Source organism: Amia ocellicauda, chromosome 7 (genome assembly GCF_036373705.1).
Source record: "Amia ocellicauda isolate fAmiCal2 chromosome 7, fAmiCal2.hap1, whole genome shotgun sequence".
Taxonomy (NCBI): domain Eukaryota; kingdom Metazoa; phylum Chordata; class Actinopteri; order Amiiformes; family Amiidae; genus Amia; species Amia ocellicauda.
Window position 1 is genome coordinate 44,747,237 of NC_089856.1, and position 18,967 is coordinate 44,766,203.

The 18,967-nt window shown below is 40.4% G+C and overlaps 3 protein-coding genes across 3 annotated transcripts in view; 1 reads left to right on the plus strand and 2 right to left on the minus strand.

The window, feature by feature from the left end:
* The first annotated feature begins 1,066 nt into the window (after positions 1 to 1,066).
* On the plus strand, positions 1,067 to 2,066 carry LOC136753964 (HAUS augmin-like complex subunit 7). The gene is made up of 3 exons (XM_066710343.1): positions 1,067 to 1,129; positions 1,547 to 1,659; positions 1,967 to 2,066. Exons 1-3 carry the CDS (start codon positions 1,070 to 1,072, stop codon positions 2,064 to 2,066), a joined length of 273 nt encoding a protein of 90 aa, XP_066566440.1. The 5' UTR covers positions 1,067 to 1,069.
* Positions 2,067 to 2,352: 286 nt separating this feature from the next.
* On the minus strand, positions 2,353 to 6,524 carry LOC136753965 (stonustoxin subunit alpha). Its single transcript, XM_066710344.1, has 4 exons — positions 6,425 to 6,524; positions 4,663 to 5,839; positions 4,164 to 4,323; positions 2,353 to 2,478 (listed from the first exon to the last, which is right to left on the minus strand). Exons 1-4 carry the CDS (start codon positions 6,522 to 6,524, stop codon positions 2,353 to 2,355), a joined length of 1,563 nt encoding a protein of 520 aa, XP_066566441.1.
* A 4,178-nt stretch (positions 6,525 to 10,702) lies between these two features.
* bgnb (biglycan b) overlaps positions 10,703 to 18,967 on the minus strand; it is a 34,278-nt gene continuing 26,013 nt past the window's right edge. The window contains exons 3-8 of the mRNA XM_066709865.1: positions 16,979 to 17,091; positions 15,128 to 15,338; positions 14,319 to 14,429; positions 13,681 to 13,774; positions 12,253 to 12,391; positions 10,703 to 11,920 (exon numbers count right to left, since the gene is read on the minus strand). Coding sequence (XP_066565962.1) covers positions 11,723 to 11,920; positions 12,253 to 12,391; positions 13,681 to 13,774; positions 14,319 to 14,429; positions 15,128 to 15,338; positions 16,979 to 17,091 — 866 coding nt within the window. The 3' untranslated portion in view covers positions 10,703 to 11,722. The remainder of the gene's footprint in view (positions 11,921 to 12,252; positions 12,392 to 13,680; positions 13,775 to 14,318; positions 14,430 to 15,127; positions 15,339 to 16,978; positions 17,092 to 18,967) is intronic.

Consider the following 18,967-nt stretch of genomic DNA (forward strand, 5'->3'; position numbering starts at 1 on the left):
AGACTGATATATATATATATATATATAACGAGAAGTTACCAGACATAAATACTAACCTGCATAGTTATTTAATGTCTGACTAACAATACTAATGAGAGACTCACCTTCGTCTTACTAACCGGTGTTGTAGTCAATGTGTTTATAACCTTTTTTGTTGAACGATTTGTGTGATATCATATGCGATCCCATGGTCTTTGATTTGTTGATCTAGAGTTGAATTTTAATTAGTTTTTCCCTTTTGTATAATTAGTGTAGTGCTACATTTAGTCTTTGTTTTTGAATAAACTTGACAATTTATATCTTTGGAATTGGTGTCTGCGTCCAATTATTACAGAAATTGAGTTCTACAAGATTCCAGGATTCGTGATAAGGTGATACTATAAATTCACTTCTTTAATTGAAATGTATAAGTGTACCTTACGCTACATAACATAGCCATATAGAACATTTGCATTCAATTATTTTCTGTTTTGTATTTGTAATTCATTTAGAACAATTTGTAGATTATATTTTTCATTTTGACATTATGGACATTTTCTGTGTTGATCAGTGGCAAAAATCAATTCTGATTTCATGTTGTAACACAATGATATGTGGAAAAATCCAAGGGGGGTGAATACTTTTGAGAGCCACTGTATATGTGTGTGTGTAATAGAAAATACATGAATATATAATGTTAAGTCAGTTGAATCTAATCTTAAAACTGTTATGTGAGCACCATACATTTTATGACAGCCAAAAGTATAATTAAAGTGAAACTATCAGCTCCATGTGGCACAAAGTGTAAAGCTCAGATCTGTAGGAATCTGTCCTAATTTATGTTTTCTAAATCTATAGATTAGAAGGTTGTATAAACAATATTCCATTTTCTGTACAGTCATCAGTATGAATTTCCAAAGAACGTAATTTATTTTATAGTATGGGATACTTTATAATGCACTGGACGTGTTGCTTTCAAAATGTCAATTACATATAACACTTTTCCAATTCAAGAAATGAATTCACCCCCAGAAAACAGTGTAATTGACCCCAGATCTGAAAGCTTATTGCTGTTCTGCCCACCACAGAAATGGCAAAGCTGGGGTTTGAGATGATGCTGTGTCGACCAGATGACACCGATTTGATCAAGGTAGGAGTCGCTGAGAGAAGCGCACACTCGAGTGATCGGCTCCAGCTGACCCGAGCTCTTCAATTGAGATATTAACCTTAACCACTCGATGCCCTTGTTAGTATTCATTCTGTTAATCTGACATGGAAAACTAGTTGTTTTCAGCTCCTGAAGATATTAAGTTTACCCACAGCGTCTTAAAATCTACTGCGACCTACGATCTGCAAGCAATTATGAAAAAAAAAGATAATTAATTCAAATAACTTTAATCAGATTTTAAGATAGTGTGTAACAAGACAGTTACTTTGTTACACCTCAGGATTTTTTAATCTATAAGAAATCAAAGTGTCTTCTCCTCTACCCCCCACCACTGTTTTTAATTGATATGCCTTAAAATGTATGGTCCCAGGGGTAAGATGATGTGGTTTGTTTCTTTAGGGCTCGGCCACGCCCCTCCGCCAGCTTGTTTTCTTGGACCAGCTCCTCACTTTAGTCCCTGGTCCGCAGGCCGAGAAGGCCTCTGGGAACTCCTCCTCCTCCTCATCTTCTGTGTAAGAACGATAGCTGTTAATGTATAACTGAAAACACAGAAGTGTACACCTGTCTGTTTAAGCACATTATCAAACTCGGTGCTCTGAAATGATAAAAATGTCAGGTAGATTTAAGGAAATTCAATCAGGTTAGTTTTTAATCTAGGTCAATGAATGGCAAATGTTTTTATATGTAGTTCATTAGAGTAAGTGGATGTAAGAAGGTCATTCTGATTATAGGGCAATGATGATGATGAAAAAGAAGAAACTATTTCAATCTTGATTAGCAGTGGAAACTAGGATTCACAAGAGTAATGTGTTGTTACAGGGGAGATCTGTCCCTCTCTGAAGAGGTGACCAGGACCGAGGAGCTGCTGGTGGAGTTACTGTCCAGCCCTCACCTCCCCGATCTCATCCACACCAGCTAAAGCCCCTGGCCGGCAGACATCCGTGAGCTGCTTCTCAAGAGAGAAGGATCTTGTGTCGTTTTGGAGAACCTTTTGGACTTTCCCACAATGCAGTTTTGTGGTAAATTATCTAATTCTATGCAATCATTTGGGTGTATTGACAAGTTGGTGAAGATTTATAATGACTCTTTAACACCTCATCCACAAGGTTAAAGATGGACGTTCACTGTTCTGGCTTGTTTATCTTCCAGTGTGAGTTCCTGAAGGCTGGCCCTCACTCCAGCGGTAGCAGAGGCCCCAGTGTGATCTAATTCTTCTTTCGGTAGGAGTTGCAGGCTTTGCAGCACGTCTCAGAAACATCAAGAACGGTGATCAAAACCGTGGAACAGCGACAGCAGGCCAGGCGGTTTTGGAGCAATGGGGAGATGTACTCCTTACGTGAGTATGACACGAGCGCTCTGTTTAGTGAGCCACTGGCCAGCATCACCACCCTCCTGCTCTGTTAACTGTCCTTCCTGTTCCTGACACGTTCTGAGCACAAAACCTTTATTTAAAACAATCTAATCAGAAAGAGACTCTATGGCATTATTAGCAGATGCCCTAACTGTACAACAACTGTGGTAGTGCCCGTATCTGTGCAGTTTGACCTTGTTGTTGGTTGAAGGCAGGCTGCTTTGACAGTAGGCCTCTCTCTGATGTTACTGTCCATCATTCTCTTCTTCTTGGAGATCAGTGTAAATGCATGCCAAGTTGGTGTCTGTTTACGATAAAGAAACCAGTTTTGCTAGGAGGTGTGGAGGGGGAAGCAAATAAGGGTTGTGCAATGCACTGAAGTCCATTGCTCAAGCACTGTCGAGGGTGACCTTTTTTTGCAGAGACAACTCCAGTGGTATAGCATTTTAGCTGACACCAAAGTAGTGAGCTACCGTGCTTATTATTACAGTGCTCAGGAGTGGGGAATAAGAGTTGACACTTAACTGTGGGCTGTAAAAAGGCTGTGAATCAGTCATAAATTACCAGGATGTTGTGTAACTAGATCTCTGAAAGTTTCCTTTTTTCTTCTATAGCGACAAAAGTGGCAGAGCTGAAGAGAAAGTACAGAGAGTTTTTGGCTGTGTATCGGCGGTAAAACTATTTTGCTGCACGTCTCATTGTTATTGGTTCTAAGTTTTTTGTATGAAAAGTAAAATGCATTAACACCTCTTTGTATTAAGATTTGTAAAACTGGGAATAATAGTAAAGCTTCGTATTGTTGCAGATAAACATAAAGGAATGAAGTACAGGAATCGGGTTGAACAAAATGCAGGGCCCTAGTCATGGGTGATGTGATACAGAATCATAGGATACTGATAGACTGACAATGAATACGAGTTTAATTTCTGTTAGAAAAGTATACACAACAGATCAAATGGATTTATATTCAATGGAATTATGTATTAATTTCAATAAAAAGTATGATCGTTTAATCATCAAAATCAGGTAGATTTGCACATTACACTAAATTGACTGCATACATTACAGATTATTAGGAAAATTACTTAAACTCTTAATTAATTTTAGGAATGAATAACATGTAATAATATATAGCATGATGCCAATAATTATATTGTCTTCAGGAGACGTGATTTTAACAGCACGTAATACAGCTAAAACATACTGTGCATGGTCACAAATTTTCTAAAAACAAAACTCATACATCAGCTTGAAGAGACGACAATACTGAACAGGACATAAGATTGGAAATTACGTTTTCAATTGTTTGAAAATCGATGAAAGTCCACTCTCATATGGCTTTGTTCTGAACTCCACTTCACTCGACTTGCTGGTCCCCAGGGCTCCGCAGTTGCAACAAACTCGGATGTTGTACAGTGTGTTCTCTGTTAGATGATGTGAAGTAATTGTGCATTGTTCCTTCTCCACTATCATTTGCATCCAGCTCCTTTCAGGATTCTCTTTCACTTTGTACTCAATGATGTAATGATTTATACTGACCCCCTTGCCAAGAGAGGAGGGTTTTTTCCATCTTATAGTTATGGAATTGGGAGATGACTGGAGAGCTGAAAGTTGTCTGGGTGCACTTGTTGGAAGTGTTGTTATGCCGGTGATGTCGCTGCTCACAGTGTAGCCCAGCTTGCCCTGTGCTGTGGACCTGAGCTCATACTCCGTGTTTGGCTGCAGCCCTGACACAGTGACTGTGTCCTCTATGCCTGTGACAGCAAGAGACTCCCAGTTTGCCTTTTTCTGTGTTTTATACTCCACCTTGCCTCCAGTTATCACGCTATTTTGAAAGGAGATCTTAACCGTCATGCTATCGTGTTGCAGATTGATCACTTCGGGTTTTGGCGGCAGCTGATGGTAAAGGCATTCAGCACGTTCACTTTTATAGAGGAATATGCACGCTCCTGGATATTTATTATCTGATTTGTCAGTAGCACAGAATGTTATTCCTTTCTTCTCCTTATGGATTTCCACTAAATCGAGAAACACCTTAAAACACCCCTTTATCTCCTTTATGGAACCTATGTTCATGCAGTCTGTGGCGTCCTGTGGAATAGGAGAAAGTGGAGGAAGCTGAGATGTAAACCTGGCATTATTTTCAGCATTAAGGTATCTGTACAGATCCAACAGGTACGGCTCAGGCGGATGGAGGGAGGTGAATGTAAAGCAAACCACCATCTCAACATTGGGGTTAGATCTCTCCTGTTCTATTTTCTCTGGAGACATGATCTCGATCTCACTGGTTTGCAGTGTAGTGAGGAAGCCTCTTACAGTGTTCATGTTTGTTTCTTTCTTCTTTATCCACTGATTGATCCTCTGTGGGTTAAAAGGAGACCCATCATTTTGTGATAAAACATCTTTAATGTCTTCCTCCTCTCTTTGACCACCACGGATGGATGGCAGAATGTCCGCAATTTGTTTACTGAAAAACACTTTGTACTGGTCTGTCACTTCCTTCAGAGTTTGAATATGGCCTTTGAAAAGAGGTAACGTCTTTGCGACAGGGTCATTCAACAGGTCGTTACATTTAATTTCAACTTCGTCCAGCTTCTCTATAGCCCTCTGGAAATACTGAACACAACTATCACTTATCTGTCTTATGAGCCTCGCAGCATTTGAGTTCAGCTTTGCCAGAGGGTAAAGCCAGGCCTTCACAGGCACCGCTTTTTCTCCATCTTTTCCAAGCAGTTGTGGGAGTTTACTGTAAACTTTGATGGCTTCGTCGAAAGTGAACGGATTTTCAGACATCTGAAGATCCCCATAAAATATACAGCTGAAATTCTTGACGGTAGACTTCCCTTCTCGATTCCTTTTCACGGAAAAAACTGTCTTGATTGTATCGTACTTCAACTCGTCTAAAGCGAGTTTCAGTTCTCCCTCCACGTCTTTTTTGTTCTCCTCTGCAGACACCTCTCTGCCAAAAACACAGTAGGCCTCCGCTCCATACAGCACCGCAGTGACCACATGGGTCGCTGTACCTTCCTTAAACACACGCGGGCTGGACACTTTTCTTTTTGCCAAGTCGGTCATGTTGAGTTGTTCATATCTGGTTGTGGTGTAGTACTTCAGAGTGACTCTGACCTGGTTGTTGGATTTCGTCCTGTCATTGAAGTACTTGGCAGCTCCACCTACTTCTACAAGCCCTGCCAGCAGACTTGCTTTAAGTGAGGAATTCACCTTTAGCGCAGAGACATTGTGCTTATTGGAATCTGTGACGAAGACCTGTGACTCTGTATTAATCTGTGATTTAACCTGTCTGCTCTCAGTTACTGTTTTGGTACTCCACAATGTGGTGTCTAAGAAAAAAAAAAAGGATTATTAATATGACATATAAACATTAATATTGAAATATTTCCAATCATTAACCACTTGATATGTGTAACTAAAGGAAAGATGTATGCAAGTCAAGATTACTTGAGAAGATGCATTAAAAGGCAGATATGGCTAATCAGTTGGTGCAATGTTTGTATTGACAGAGGTTAGCGTTGCTACTTCTAATCATGGGTTCATCCTTGTCTGTCAGAAAAAAAATGGTTATTGTCCATCCCCAGCTTTGAACACGTCGTTTACTATGGTTTGTGTGAGAAGCCATTTTAAATTACATAAGTTCACATTTTGCAATTACTTTCTTTCAACCAGTAGGAAGGCAAGTCATCCCAGCCCCACTAAGAGAGTACAGTTTGACCAATAGATTTTGAAAAGAGGTTGAGTGCAGTTTCAGTCTTTGCTCTGATTTGAGTGACTGTAGATTAAATTAGGCAACCTCCACTTGTTTGAGATTTATGTAAACCTGCAACCATATGTACAGGAATTAGAAACTGAATTTGAAATGTTTAGAGGCATGTTTTTGTTGTCAGTTTACAAAATGAGGGTTGCTGTACCTGGAATAAGGGTTTCTGTTCGGCAGTCGTATAACATGCCTAACTGGAAAGGTCTGCCAAGTGATGCTGTCTCAATGGTCTCATTTATTCCCGAAGCCATTTGCCGGGATGGAGTATTGACTACAGTGGAAAAAGGCAAGTTAGTACTAGTATATTGAATGAAAAATAAAAACACACCTCACTAAATTAGATTTGATCTAATTTATATGCCCCTCTTAAACAAAGGCAAGCCTACAGATTATTTTTTTAGGGGAAAATGAAGACAATTGGAAAATAATTCAGCAAATATCCTGATAAATTTCTGCAGTGTGGCTGCTTTCTGTCACCTGGCCAAAGATAGATAATTGGTGAGGAGAACGCTGATAAAATTTATATTACCAAAAACTGACCTTTAAATAGTACATTCATACTTTAAAATCTCTTTACTTTAATGGGATTTAATGTCTCTGATGCACCTAGTTCAGCCCTAAAATACAGGATAAAGATACAATTTGCTCCTTTGTAATTCCAAATGTATTAAACTGAATTCAGTGAATGCTATATCTTTCTTTACATAATTACTTTGAAAAGGCACCATGAAATTGGTAATTATATATACAAAAATATTTTATAAAGCCTAAACATTAAATTCAAACAAAATATACCTATAAAATAGAGTTTGAGTGTGACTTAGTGTACTTACAGAAATTAAAGAATCTTGGAGCATCCATTGGTTGAGCAGCTGGTTTTCAAACTGAGTTCTTGCCTCTTGATTTATAAGTGTGGGACCCTTACCCTAATCTCAATAAATATGACTTCTGAAACGGAACCCCAAAACCACCAGTTTCACTATACGTGCATTTGTGCAATGGGGGGGTTTAAATGATTAAAACTGTTCAATTGTCTTGCATTATGACATGTCAGTTTGTGTTGAAAGGTATGGAAGAATAGACTGATACATTGAGAATATTGCTGAGTATTACAAACATTATAAGGTGTTGGAATAAAAAATAAGGACTGAAGGAGTGGAAATTCTTTGAACTGTCCGTTTGTCTGTTTGTCTGAACTCAGCAGGGACGGCAGAAAGATTCGTTTGGCCATATAAGGAGATTTTGTACTATTTGGCAACAGAGAAAGAAAACTTAAACTTATATATGGATCACATTACTGAGAGGTGGTTTATTTATGAGTAATGGTTAAAAAAAAGAAGTAGCAGGGATGTGAGCTAACTAGCTAAAGAAACCAGATACAGGGTGGGGGCGGAGAGGGCGGGATGCTGAGTCTGCCTGTGCAAATGTGTTTCTAAGAGAAGGGACTGCCCCCCCGCCCCATTGTCCTCATCCCCCTGCTCCGATTGTGGAAACAATGCTCAATTGGTTAAATTTAGCATTGCGATCATTCAATGAGATAAATTATAGTTGAGGTGGAGCCCACTCCAGAAGACACTGCAAGCCTTCAGCACCACAATATTTATGAAGTGCTTGCTCTTCTCACTCCTATACTAATATGATGAATATCCACGTCCACACCTGTGCCCCACCCAGAGCTGCACAGAACACAACCCAAGTCCTATGGGCAATGGCAGAAAATCCATACAACAGATCATCGCTTTACTAGAGGTTCGACTGCAGTGTGGTGAGGTACTTTTATAAAGGTAGTTTTAATAAACTGGCCACGATGGTACTGTTACCACCTGATCTTCAGCTCAGCTCCACTCCACACACATTGGTCTTACAACTATATTATCCCGCATCTGTATTTTGAAATGCACTGTCTAACCTTTCTATGGCCATGATGCTTTAAAACAAAACTGTCAGCTCTTATGCAGAAGCCACAGTGCAAACAGTTTCACTGTGTATACTTGCATAACCTGGTTCCCTTTTATGTCATAATATTCTCTGGAGCTCATTCTCTAAAGTATTCAGAATTTAGCAAGCCTGAACAATACACAAAACACACCACAAGAGAACGAGGTTACGTGACAAAATGAAAGGCAACAATCTTTTTACTCTACAAGGCAATGGGAAACTAACTAAAATGTATTTGTATAGTTCTGTAGAAATCTAAGAAATAAGCTCTCACACACTTTCACCGACAGCGAACTTTATGATTGTCTGGATTGAAGCAAGCTTGGAGTTTTCAGCTTGTGGTCTATGTGTATAAAGATTATTATTTTCTTTCGGGCATAGGAAAGCAAAGAAAAACTGAACAGTGCCAAAACTCAACTGCTTTCCCATGGTCTGGGGGGAAGGGAAACACCATTTAATCTGGCTGCAATATTCTCCTTTGATAGGCTGGTAATCTCAGCTCTGGCGCTCGGGCAGAAAATCAGAAGGGTTGTATTATAATTGCTTGTAACCCAAAAACCGTTAAATGGTTTTCATCTGGAACTTAATTTAATCCTTTTTCTGTGTTAACATTAATAAACTGCATAAGAGAAATCTGAGACTGTCTGAGACTTTTAGAAGAAAACATTGATGTAGGGGAATCCTCCCATTAGCCCCAAATAAGCAGATATGGATCAACAGATCTTCATTGCTGTTGCTCATGTCCACGTGCAGATACTGCCTGAGCAGCAGATGAATTATCCCGCACTTTGTTCAGGCTGAGAAAAATATCTAATAACAACATTAAGACATCAATTTATTAGGCAAAGAATACACAGTAAAGGATTAATTTAATTAAACTTTTAATGCAATTTCCAAGACAAGCAGAGCCTCGTGTGAGCTCATCAAGGTCGCCGGAGACACAAGAACCCTGTTCTTGAAAGAGGGTGATCATGGGAGAAATGGTTTGTGGTTTGCTTCTAATGATCCAACTCTGGGACTTTGGTGGCTACAGTGCCTTCTAGTTTCCCCTCCAGATGTAAAATAGTTGGCCTGAATATCTGTTTCAATGAACCAGTGTTTAACCATTTGCCCAGATCTTGAAGGGGTACTGAACACTAAATAATACTGGTATGAATAAGTGCTCTGTTTCCTTACCATTAATATCCTGAGACATGTGGTTCCTTTCTCACACTCGGTAGGTCAGTGTTTGATATGAAAAATGTAAAAAGCTGCTACACAGGGGGAGGATCCAGCAAAGGTGCCCGTGACAAGCTATGTGGCCTTCTCCAGAAGATGCTCCCTGTTTTTATTGGTCCTCTGTCAGACATTTACAAGGTCATTACATGTAGGTAAAACATGTGGAGTATCCAAAGCGAAGCACAAACCTGCTCTTAAGGGTTTTGGGACACCTTTTGTGCCTCCAGTACAACACCTACAGATGAACTAAACAGAGCCCTTTCACACCATTGAAAATACCAAAATGGCATCACAAAATGGCTAAAGCTGGTTTATGCCCCTACTTTGATTTGTCCAAGCAATTGTGCTCTGAAAGACTGTAGTTGTCCTCTACACCCCAGGACAACGTGATAAAATTGAAACAATCGGCCAAGACAAGAGCATGATTCTAAACTCATGTGACTGTTAAGACATTAAAGTCGGTATGTAATTGAGCTACACAATGAATGGTGGAGATTAAAGCCTTTTTTATAGAATGTATAGAAATAGCACTTAAACATAAAAGAAAAACAAACAGGCAATGCTATTTTTAAAAAGAGTGCAGTAACATATTAACCCTAAGTGAAATTAACACTAACCTGGTTATGAACTCTATCAATAATTTGGTTTTGATTTTAGAGTTTGCTTTCCTAGCCATTGGCTGATCACAGCTCCTTCAATCCAGTTTGCATGATAACTCCAGTTGGATGGCTTCTCGATGTTAAGGTCTGTGTTTTGATGCCATTAGATGGTCTGTTCAGTGCTTGATGGCTTCTATGTGGGGAAACTTCCATTGATACTACAGCTTTGGCCATAGTTAGGGAGCTACGTTAAGGGTGCACCACAATAGGGGATTGTGCTGTTTGAACTACCCCTTCAGCATATTCTTAGTGGCACTGTCAGCATGTCCACTAAGTTACCAGTATGTCTGGACCACTTTAAGAACATCACAATAATGTTACAATAGAGAGCAAACCATTTGGACAGTCTTTTCTTTTCTTTTGGAGTAGTTAGTTGCTTCTGGTGCCCTTATATAGTTGTGTCCCTTCAGAATGAAAAAAGCAATTAAAAGGAAATAAAATGTTTTGTTTTGCAAAGGCAGATAGACTGAGAAGAAATAAACACTAGAACCAACATGTCTCCACGCTAGGAAATCTAGGGACACAGTCAGGTGTGAAGAGTGATGCTAACAGTCAGTTCTGAACCCGAACCACAGACCTACCAAAGCCATTTCACAAAAGGCAGACAGGCTCCGTCCGTTGTGGGAAAGCTTTAATGATCTCAATGGATGTCCACCATTACTCAGTCTTAGTGCCTGTACCTACAAGTGATTTTAAATGGGATCAGATCACTAGAGTTCAGAACCAATAGGAGGCAACTGGATAATCAGCTTAGCTTTCTTTCGCCACCCAAGATTTACAAAGCAGGTCTTGTCTCTTGTTATAACCCCAGTGTAATGAAAGTAAAAAGCATTTATTCTAGCCGATACTGCATTTGACAAGCAACAGACGAATAGAAATAGGCAGCCCGTAGATATAGGATAAGTGAGCATCTTTCTTCGTATACCCAGTTGAAGTGATTTTCACATATACATTTAAACAGGGGCAGGTGATACAGGTGACAGAGTTCAACACAAGCATAGACGTATATTAATGCGTATTTTAGAGCAATACACCGCCCACCTCCCCTCCCGACCCGACCCCAGCCAAAATCTGCACAAAGCCAAAACGCAGAGAATAATCAATAAATCCGTTTTTCTATTTTCAATAGGATTTTAAAACCCCAAACAAATCAAAAATCTACTTTTACGGCAATGGATTTTTTTTTCTTGTTCCCCACCACACAGCTCACCAATAATAATAATAAAAAAAACTTCAAAAATAATAAGAATAATAATATAATAATAATAACAATAACATAACAATATGAATACAAACTAACAAAACAAAAACGTTTAACAAATGTCACCGCATCCAATTTTGCTTGAAAGAACAAATTTTACCAGAATCTATGTCTAATCCTCGCTGAGAAGTAATAATAATAATCATAATTACAAAAAGCAAACTGGCAAATACACCTTTGCCAAGTTATTAGATGGAATGTATATTTTTTCAGGCCACTAAACAAAAATAGGATTATTTGGGGGGATTTGGGGTTTTTGAAGGCACGTTTCGGGGGTATAGGCTTCTTGTTATCCTGTGTCTTTCTCTCGGTTTCCTTCTCCTTCTCTCTCTCTTTCTCTCTCTCTCCCTCTTTATCTGTCTCTTTCTCGCTTTTACTTCTTGTAGTTGCCGAATTGTATGGCCAGTCGGTCGTTCACGCAGCGGAATGTGGCTGGCTGCACCTCCCAGTAGTTGACAGGGTTGCTGAAGAGACTGATGCCGTTGTAGTAAGCCCGCTTCATCCCGAAGCCCACGGGGCAGAAATCGTTTGTACCGACCTGGGTGATGTTATTGGAGTGCAGGTAGACCACCTGGGGAACACAACAGAGCAAGAGTTACAAACAGTCCATCGCTCTTCTCCATGTTTCATGTTTCCTCCTTCCGAAGACCTGCTCAAAACACATGTAACATGTCCTCTCCTTGACAACATGGCACTTTTTAACTCTCACTCACTCCTACTCTCTCTGTACTTATTCTGAATTAACTGGGAATAGCATAGCTGGGGCTGGAGAGCAGCTATAGGGCCCATTCCAGCTGGAGTCTTGGCTAGGAGCCTCCATTATCCCCCCAAATCAGATCTTTCTGCTCTTTATCGACCCCCGCATGGCAGACGGCGGCATGTTTGAACGCGTCTTCACTTCACCTGCAGGTACTTCATTTCGGGCAGGCCGGTGGGGACGCGGGACAGCCGGTTGTTGTCCAAGTGAAGCTCCCTGAGGTTGGGCACATAGGCCAGGCTGCCGTTCTCGATCATGCGGATGTGATTGTATCCGAGCCCCAGCCTGAAATGCACGGGAAACACAGTGAACCGCAGCAGAAAGGCAGTGTTTGTGTTCAAAAGTCGTGAGTTCCAGGAGTGGCTCGTAATAACTGTCAAAGGGAGAACCACAAAGAAGTGGAGGACTGGAAAGATTGATCGTGGGGAAGCAGGACGAGGTACTGTGATGCCAACTTGATACACACATTGGAAAACAATGGAAGAGCAAAGCATATGGATAGTGAAAGCACAGTAAAACCATGCCAAGTCAGCTTACCCACTGACCTCCCCTCTAAGCACAGACTCACTCTGAACACAGCTGGAATACAGACACAGAATTAAGCATTTTATCTTATACATTTTTTAAATCGTTCATAAAAACGTGTCATCACATTTCTGCTCTGTCTTTACTGTGATTTAAACAAATATAGTCTTTAAATGCATACATTCTTTCCCATGAATACAAATTAAAATGCCAGCTTGGAAGGAGACCGGTAGTTTCCACTCAACTCAACAGGCTTGTAAAAACATGAGTTCTTCCTTCTCAGTCTGCTCATCGTGAGGTTCAATTTCAACAGTGACCACAAGAGGGTGCTAGAGGAGTATTGTTTCTTGGTCAAGATTCAACAGGCACAAGCATGCACTTGCTAAATATCTCGCCAAAAGCTAAAAATGCACATCCAAAAGTGTCTTTAACACCAATGTTTAGTGTGGCCACCTTGCCTATATATCCTTTCCACAATCTCTGGCTCAACTCAAATCTATTTATTCTTGAGGTTTCAAGACTGCCTCTTAAATATCTTTACAGACCCATGCATTTGACCAAGTGTGGCTGTGTGTTGCTGATTTCCCCTCTTTCTGTTAAAGAAAGGAATCACACACGTGGCACATTCTTAAGTCACTAGTAGAATCAGAAGTTCAGTTATTTGATTCAATTATTTTCTAATGCTGATGTGTCTCACACAGGTGTCTGGGCAGTGTTTTGCTTTCCTGTGTGTGACACTTCAACTTTAGAAAACCCAGCGCTAGACAGCCAGAGTCTGAAATCTTTTCGTGATTATGAATATATCTTTATAAGGAATTTCAAAGATAGGAAACTATGTCAAAATATGTTATAACCCGTTTGTAGTTACACTTGACCAGTCTATTCTGTTGTTTAAGTGTGAAATGAAATGAGATGAGGTGCATGAGGTGAAAATCACTGACCAATAAAAGGAGACAGTGATTCTGGATGAAGCACAATTGAAGTGGGATATGTCACATCAGAGAGAGGAAGAAAGATAAAGGAGTTGAAATGGCTGGACTCGGCTCTACCTGTAGAGGTGTTTGTAACGGCTGAGATCCTCCAGTTCGATGGCTTGAATCTGATTGTGGTCAAGGTGGAGTTCGTGCAGGTTATCAGGCAGGTCTGATAGAGACAGAGAGGCATTACACATTTACCAGGAAGCAGTGAAACAAGTCCAAAAACAAGAACAAACGAGCACACTGGGGCGGTGCATCTGTTAGGTGAACTGCTGGTTAGGCCAATGGGAAACAAATACCTGAATGCACATCCAGTCCTCAAGGATCCAGTCTCCCCTTTATTAAGCAAGTGTGTTTGACTTGCTTCACTGACTCAATAACTACCATGTGTTCACAGTCTTTAGAAATTGTAGATGGAGAGGGTGAGCTATGTAAAGCTTGACTGCAGCCCTTCAGGACCAGGGTTGGCGACTCATGGTGATGTCAGTCAAGGATAATAAGCTTACAGACATTTCCCAGAAGCACTAGTGTCTTCAGTGGTGACCCCACTGCGCCCGGTGTCTGCCTGGTTAGGCTCCAGCTCACTGGGATGGAGGGATGGACAGACTACTATGTGCAATGTACTCTTGTGTGTGCTTGTAAAAAGCTCTCGCCTTAATTCAGTTCCAGAATTAATTACATGCTCTGGCATGAGTATGAAGTGCTCTTACCTTTAGGGATTCCAGTAAGCTTGGCCTCAGAGATGCGAAGGTAGCTGAGTTTCAGGCCTTTGAATGCACCAGGTTCGAATCCACTGTTCTGCAGAGGATTCCCTCCCATTTCTAGGACAAAAGAGAGCAGATGTAAGAGAGATCACTACATAGGGTAACCATCTGATTCAATGGTCAACAGGACAGTTTGAGACACTTTAAAGGGAAAGATGTTCACCTTTAAATCAGGCATTACTCCTGTCTGCTGCACACAGTAATACAACATATCAAAGCATGTTTTCAATATTGATCTCGGGATAGCTGGAACACACATTTCATGATTTATTTCTTAAGAGTATCTTTCAAATCCCGTCTCAAAGTGTCCCAGTGATCGCAGAATTGTATAGTCACCCTATCACAGCACCACATTCCCTTAAACTCTTACAAACTTTGGACTCTGTCTAACTTTTCCAACCCTTTGGTCTGAGTATTAGAGTATTATCTTTCCTGAAGGCAATAATCTGCAATAGCAGCTGTCAATTATATAAGCAATAACTTAGTAAGAACCATCATTGATTTGAATGTCCTCAGAAAATTAACATTTACTGACAAAATGATTGACTCTTAGAAGACTGCACCTTCAAAAATGATTTGGTATGTTGGCATCGTGAAGAAATTTCGGGGCATACTATTATTATATAATGAATTAATACCAGCAGAACAACACAGTAGAACTGTATTTTGAGCTGTTTTGGGCCTTGTTGACACTTTAGTACGTGTTGGGTTATTCTTAACTCGTTGTTTTTAAGAGAGTGGGTTAAGAGCCCCACCAATGCAGTTCATGTTGAGGCCGCTGAAGGTTCCCTCAGAGATCTTCTTGATCTGATTGTCGTGGATCCTCAGCTCCACCAGTGTGGACGGCAGACCGGTAGGGAAATCTGTCAGCATGTTCTTGGAGAAGTAGAGCTTCTGGAGGCGTTTGAGGGGGGCAAAGGCCTTGGAATGGACCTTGGAGATCTTGTTGTTGAGCAGGACCAGAGCCTGTGGAGAAACATAGATGTTAGGGTCCTTGAATGGGATTGTGAGAGAACAAGGCTCTAATAAGTAGGTCCTCAGTGTATGGGAGAAAATAATCCATGAACACTTCTATGTTTAAATATATTTGGTCTTGAAGGTGTTTCTATTGGCCTATGCAAGAAGAAAAGGGATGTTTTAGTTAGGAAGCAATGAAGAAAAAAGAAGAGATTGAAACTGGCCCTACCTAGCCAGCACAGGAAGAAAAGGCACACTGTGTCCAATACTGGGACCAGTCAAATCCAATAGACTGCAGTTGCCATACTAAAACCTAAGTCTCATAATCCCAGTCTCTGTGGATATATATATGCTGCTTTGTTCAAGCAGCCAGACAAAATATTGTGTTGGACAAGGCTCCAGGATACATATTGTGAATTAATTCTGCATCTGAACTCAAAGCCAAATATTCATTTTGGCCCGGGACACACTTTCATGGCATGCGATGTGCTGTCAAAATGAGGAGCAGGTACAGTAAGAGATCATGGAAAGGTTAATGTAACTTAATGTTGCCAGTCAAAATATATAAGGTGTTGTTAGCATTGTGACCTCTGATAGAGACATTTTGTTGTACTATAGTATGATCAAAGTAATATCAAACTGTTCACATGTATTTCTATGCAAGGTCCACCTATTGTATTTCTGAACTAGGTAGCTAAATGGTAGGTCGTCAAACTAGGTAGCTAAATGAATAAGTCTTCAAAACTATGAAATCTGTACTCAGCAAAGCAAGTAGCTAACCAATTAAATGCAAGGACTGATCAAATTGGTGATTAAAGATATGCTTATGTTAAATCTACAAACAAACGTTCATCTTGCCACATGGAACTAGAAATATAGAAGCCATACACAGACTCAGATTTGGGTTAAAATACAGAGTGTCACAGTGGAATAAGAGGTCTATCCTAGAACTGAAATTTACTGTGACAAAATGGGAAAACACACAAACATTGCTAATTCAACACAAATAAGGAAAGGAAAATGGAATCCAATACTTCAGTTTGAAGTGTGGAAACGGGGTAAAAGTGGAAATAATTATGATTCTCCCACGTACACTCCTCTTTGGAGTAGTTTATTACTATGAAACATCTCCTGTTTACAAGGCAATCAATGCCACCCACCACTATGACTCCATGATTTTTTTAGGAGGGATGAGACAAAGCTCTCTTTTAGTCTCATTTGAGATTGTATTTCTTCCTTTACTTTTCTAATGAACTCAATCACCCAATTTGAAATCACCAAAAGGTGAACACCATGCTTCTTCTGCAGTGACGAGACCAAACATGCATCCTCCGGAACGTACCCGGTCAAAGCTGTCTGCTTTTGTTCAAACTGCGACCTCAGGAAGCCCCACAGCCCCAGTCATTGCACCAGTAGGAATCTGGAAACTGCTAACAACCTGAACCTGCGGGCGCCCAAGAAACCACGGGGGCACCGATGTTCAATGATCTGATGGGTCACTAGGTGACATCTACCCACCCATACTTTGTCGATTGTAATTGCTTTGCCAACCCAACCCCTCCTGGGGACCCCAGGCTAGGTCAGCTGGAAGCTATACTGGTTTCCCAATTTGGGAGCTCCATGATATCTTTGATAACAATGTGCCTTACGTAGAGGTTGTGCAGTCCTTTGAAGTCATTCTCTTTGAGCTCGGTGATCCTGTTGTTCTGCAGGTCCAGGAGCAATGTGTCACTTGGGATGTTCGGTGGCACAGCTGTGAGCCCTGCAGTCACAAACACAAGCCACAAGGTGGCATTAAGGTTAGTGATGATATACCTTATTTTTTAGGTCTCCCTTTCAAGTTCCCTCATGTTCCTTGCTGGTCAGGATTTGTCCTACACTGAGAAAGTAAAGCTAGCCAACAGCACAGCTGTAATTCAGCGTTACCCATTTAACTTGGTCACTTAAAGCACAACACTGTTTAGGATCACAGCTCAGGCAGATTTCCTTTCACCCACTTTTTAAAAACAATTTTTTTATATAATTATATAATATTAAATGCCTTGTTTTCTGATTTGCTTGGTGTCATTCTGCTTTGTATTTTATATGTGCACTGAACAGTCACACCCTGCTTTAAAATGACTTCCCACAGCTGCCAGGAAAGTGTGCTGCGGGGGAATGAAATTGGTGTTGCACACAGCCATTTAAGCCTACTGGTGAGGGTTTCATATAGCAAAGCCTGTGCGTCACAAAACTATTTCCCCCACTTGAAGGTCATGTGTTAGATTAGAGCAATCCCAATAGTACATTAACAATGTGAGTACAATTACAAAACAAGTTTACAGTTTACGGTGGCAATTGGACAAGAACAAATTAGAGGAAACATTTTGAATGGTATACGTAGTGAAATGTGTTGGAATTAGAAACATAATCCACATCTAGTTTATTGCCTACTTGTAAATTAAACACCTGCAGGCCATGTAGTGTTGCCCTTTAAAAAAAACTGCGTTTTATATTTCACTCAGAATCTACAGTATGTCAGTTACGGATGTGTCAGAGAACAACGTGGTGCCTTGTAAGTCAGTGGGTGCCAGGACAGAAATGGGGCCACGATCGTTTTTATGGTTAAGATTAATTGGTTCTGTTTTGTTCCCTCCAGTTGATGTGTTAAGTGATCATCCATGTGCTTTCAATATGTTGTCAGTTGCCTCAGATCAGAGTGGTGGCAGGACCCAAATGTGTGTGTCAGCAAAACATGAGTTTTACACTACCAGCTGTATTATTACAGGTAAATGGATTTCGAAGTACCAGCCAGTAAAAGTATGGGTTCAAGGTCTTCTAGGTCTCTTTTTCATTTCTTGGGATACATTTCACCAGGATAAGCGGTTTTGAAGATGGATGGATGGATGGATGGGATCCATTTGTATGTGTGTCAAAACAGTAGTGCTGAGAAACGTGCCTCTTTCAGTGCCTGTATTCTAACTGGGTGATACACAATCCGCACAACACAGCATCCAAAATTCTCTGCTTTCTGATTCTTCACACCAGCGATTCCCAGAGTAGATCCCATGGGTGCAGATGTACATGCCAGTAAAGCTGGTACATGTTGTGGAGAAGGTTGTGAAGTTTGATGTAAAAATACTTTATTAATTTGCTTTTGCTAACAAGGAGGTGACTGCCAAAAATAAGGGAAGAAAGGGCCTACGTATTGAGGAAGGGAAACGATATGTCATTCAAAAGCAGTGCTAAAGTATGTGTGCCCCTGGAACCACATAGAAAGTGAGATATGTGCCCACACACAAACCTGCCCATGGACCACACCTTTACACACATAATCTGACCAATTAGTGTAGAAACTCAGTTGCAGTTAAGATCAATATTTTGTGCCCACCCCCCCCAAACAAAATTGCTGAAAGAATGTCCCTCTTAAAATGTTAACTACCAAAGCAAGACATAACATGACCATTTCCTTGTGAACTAATGTAACCAAAACATTTACAGAGGGAGACATTTTGCAATAACAAAACAGACAGCTTTGATGTGATTCGCACATCCTGTCTGTCTGAGTTAACCAAGACCCAAACTCCGAGGAACTCCCAACAAGGGAAACTGTGGCTTGAAAAACATTACTTTGCGTTTTCTTTTTCGATTTACGGTTT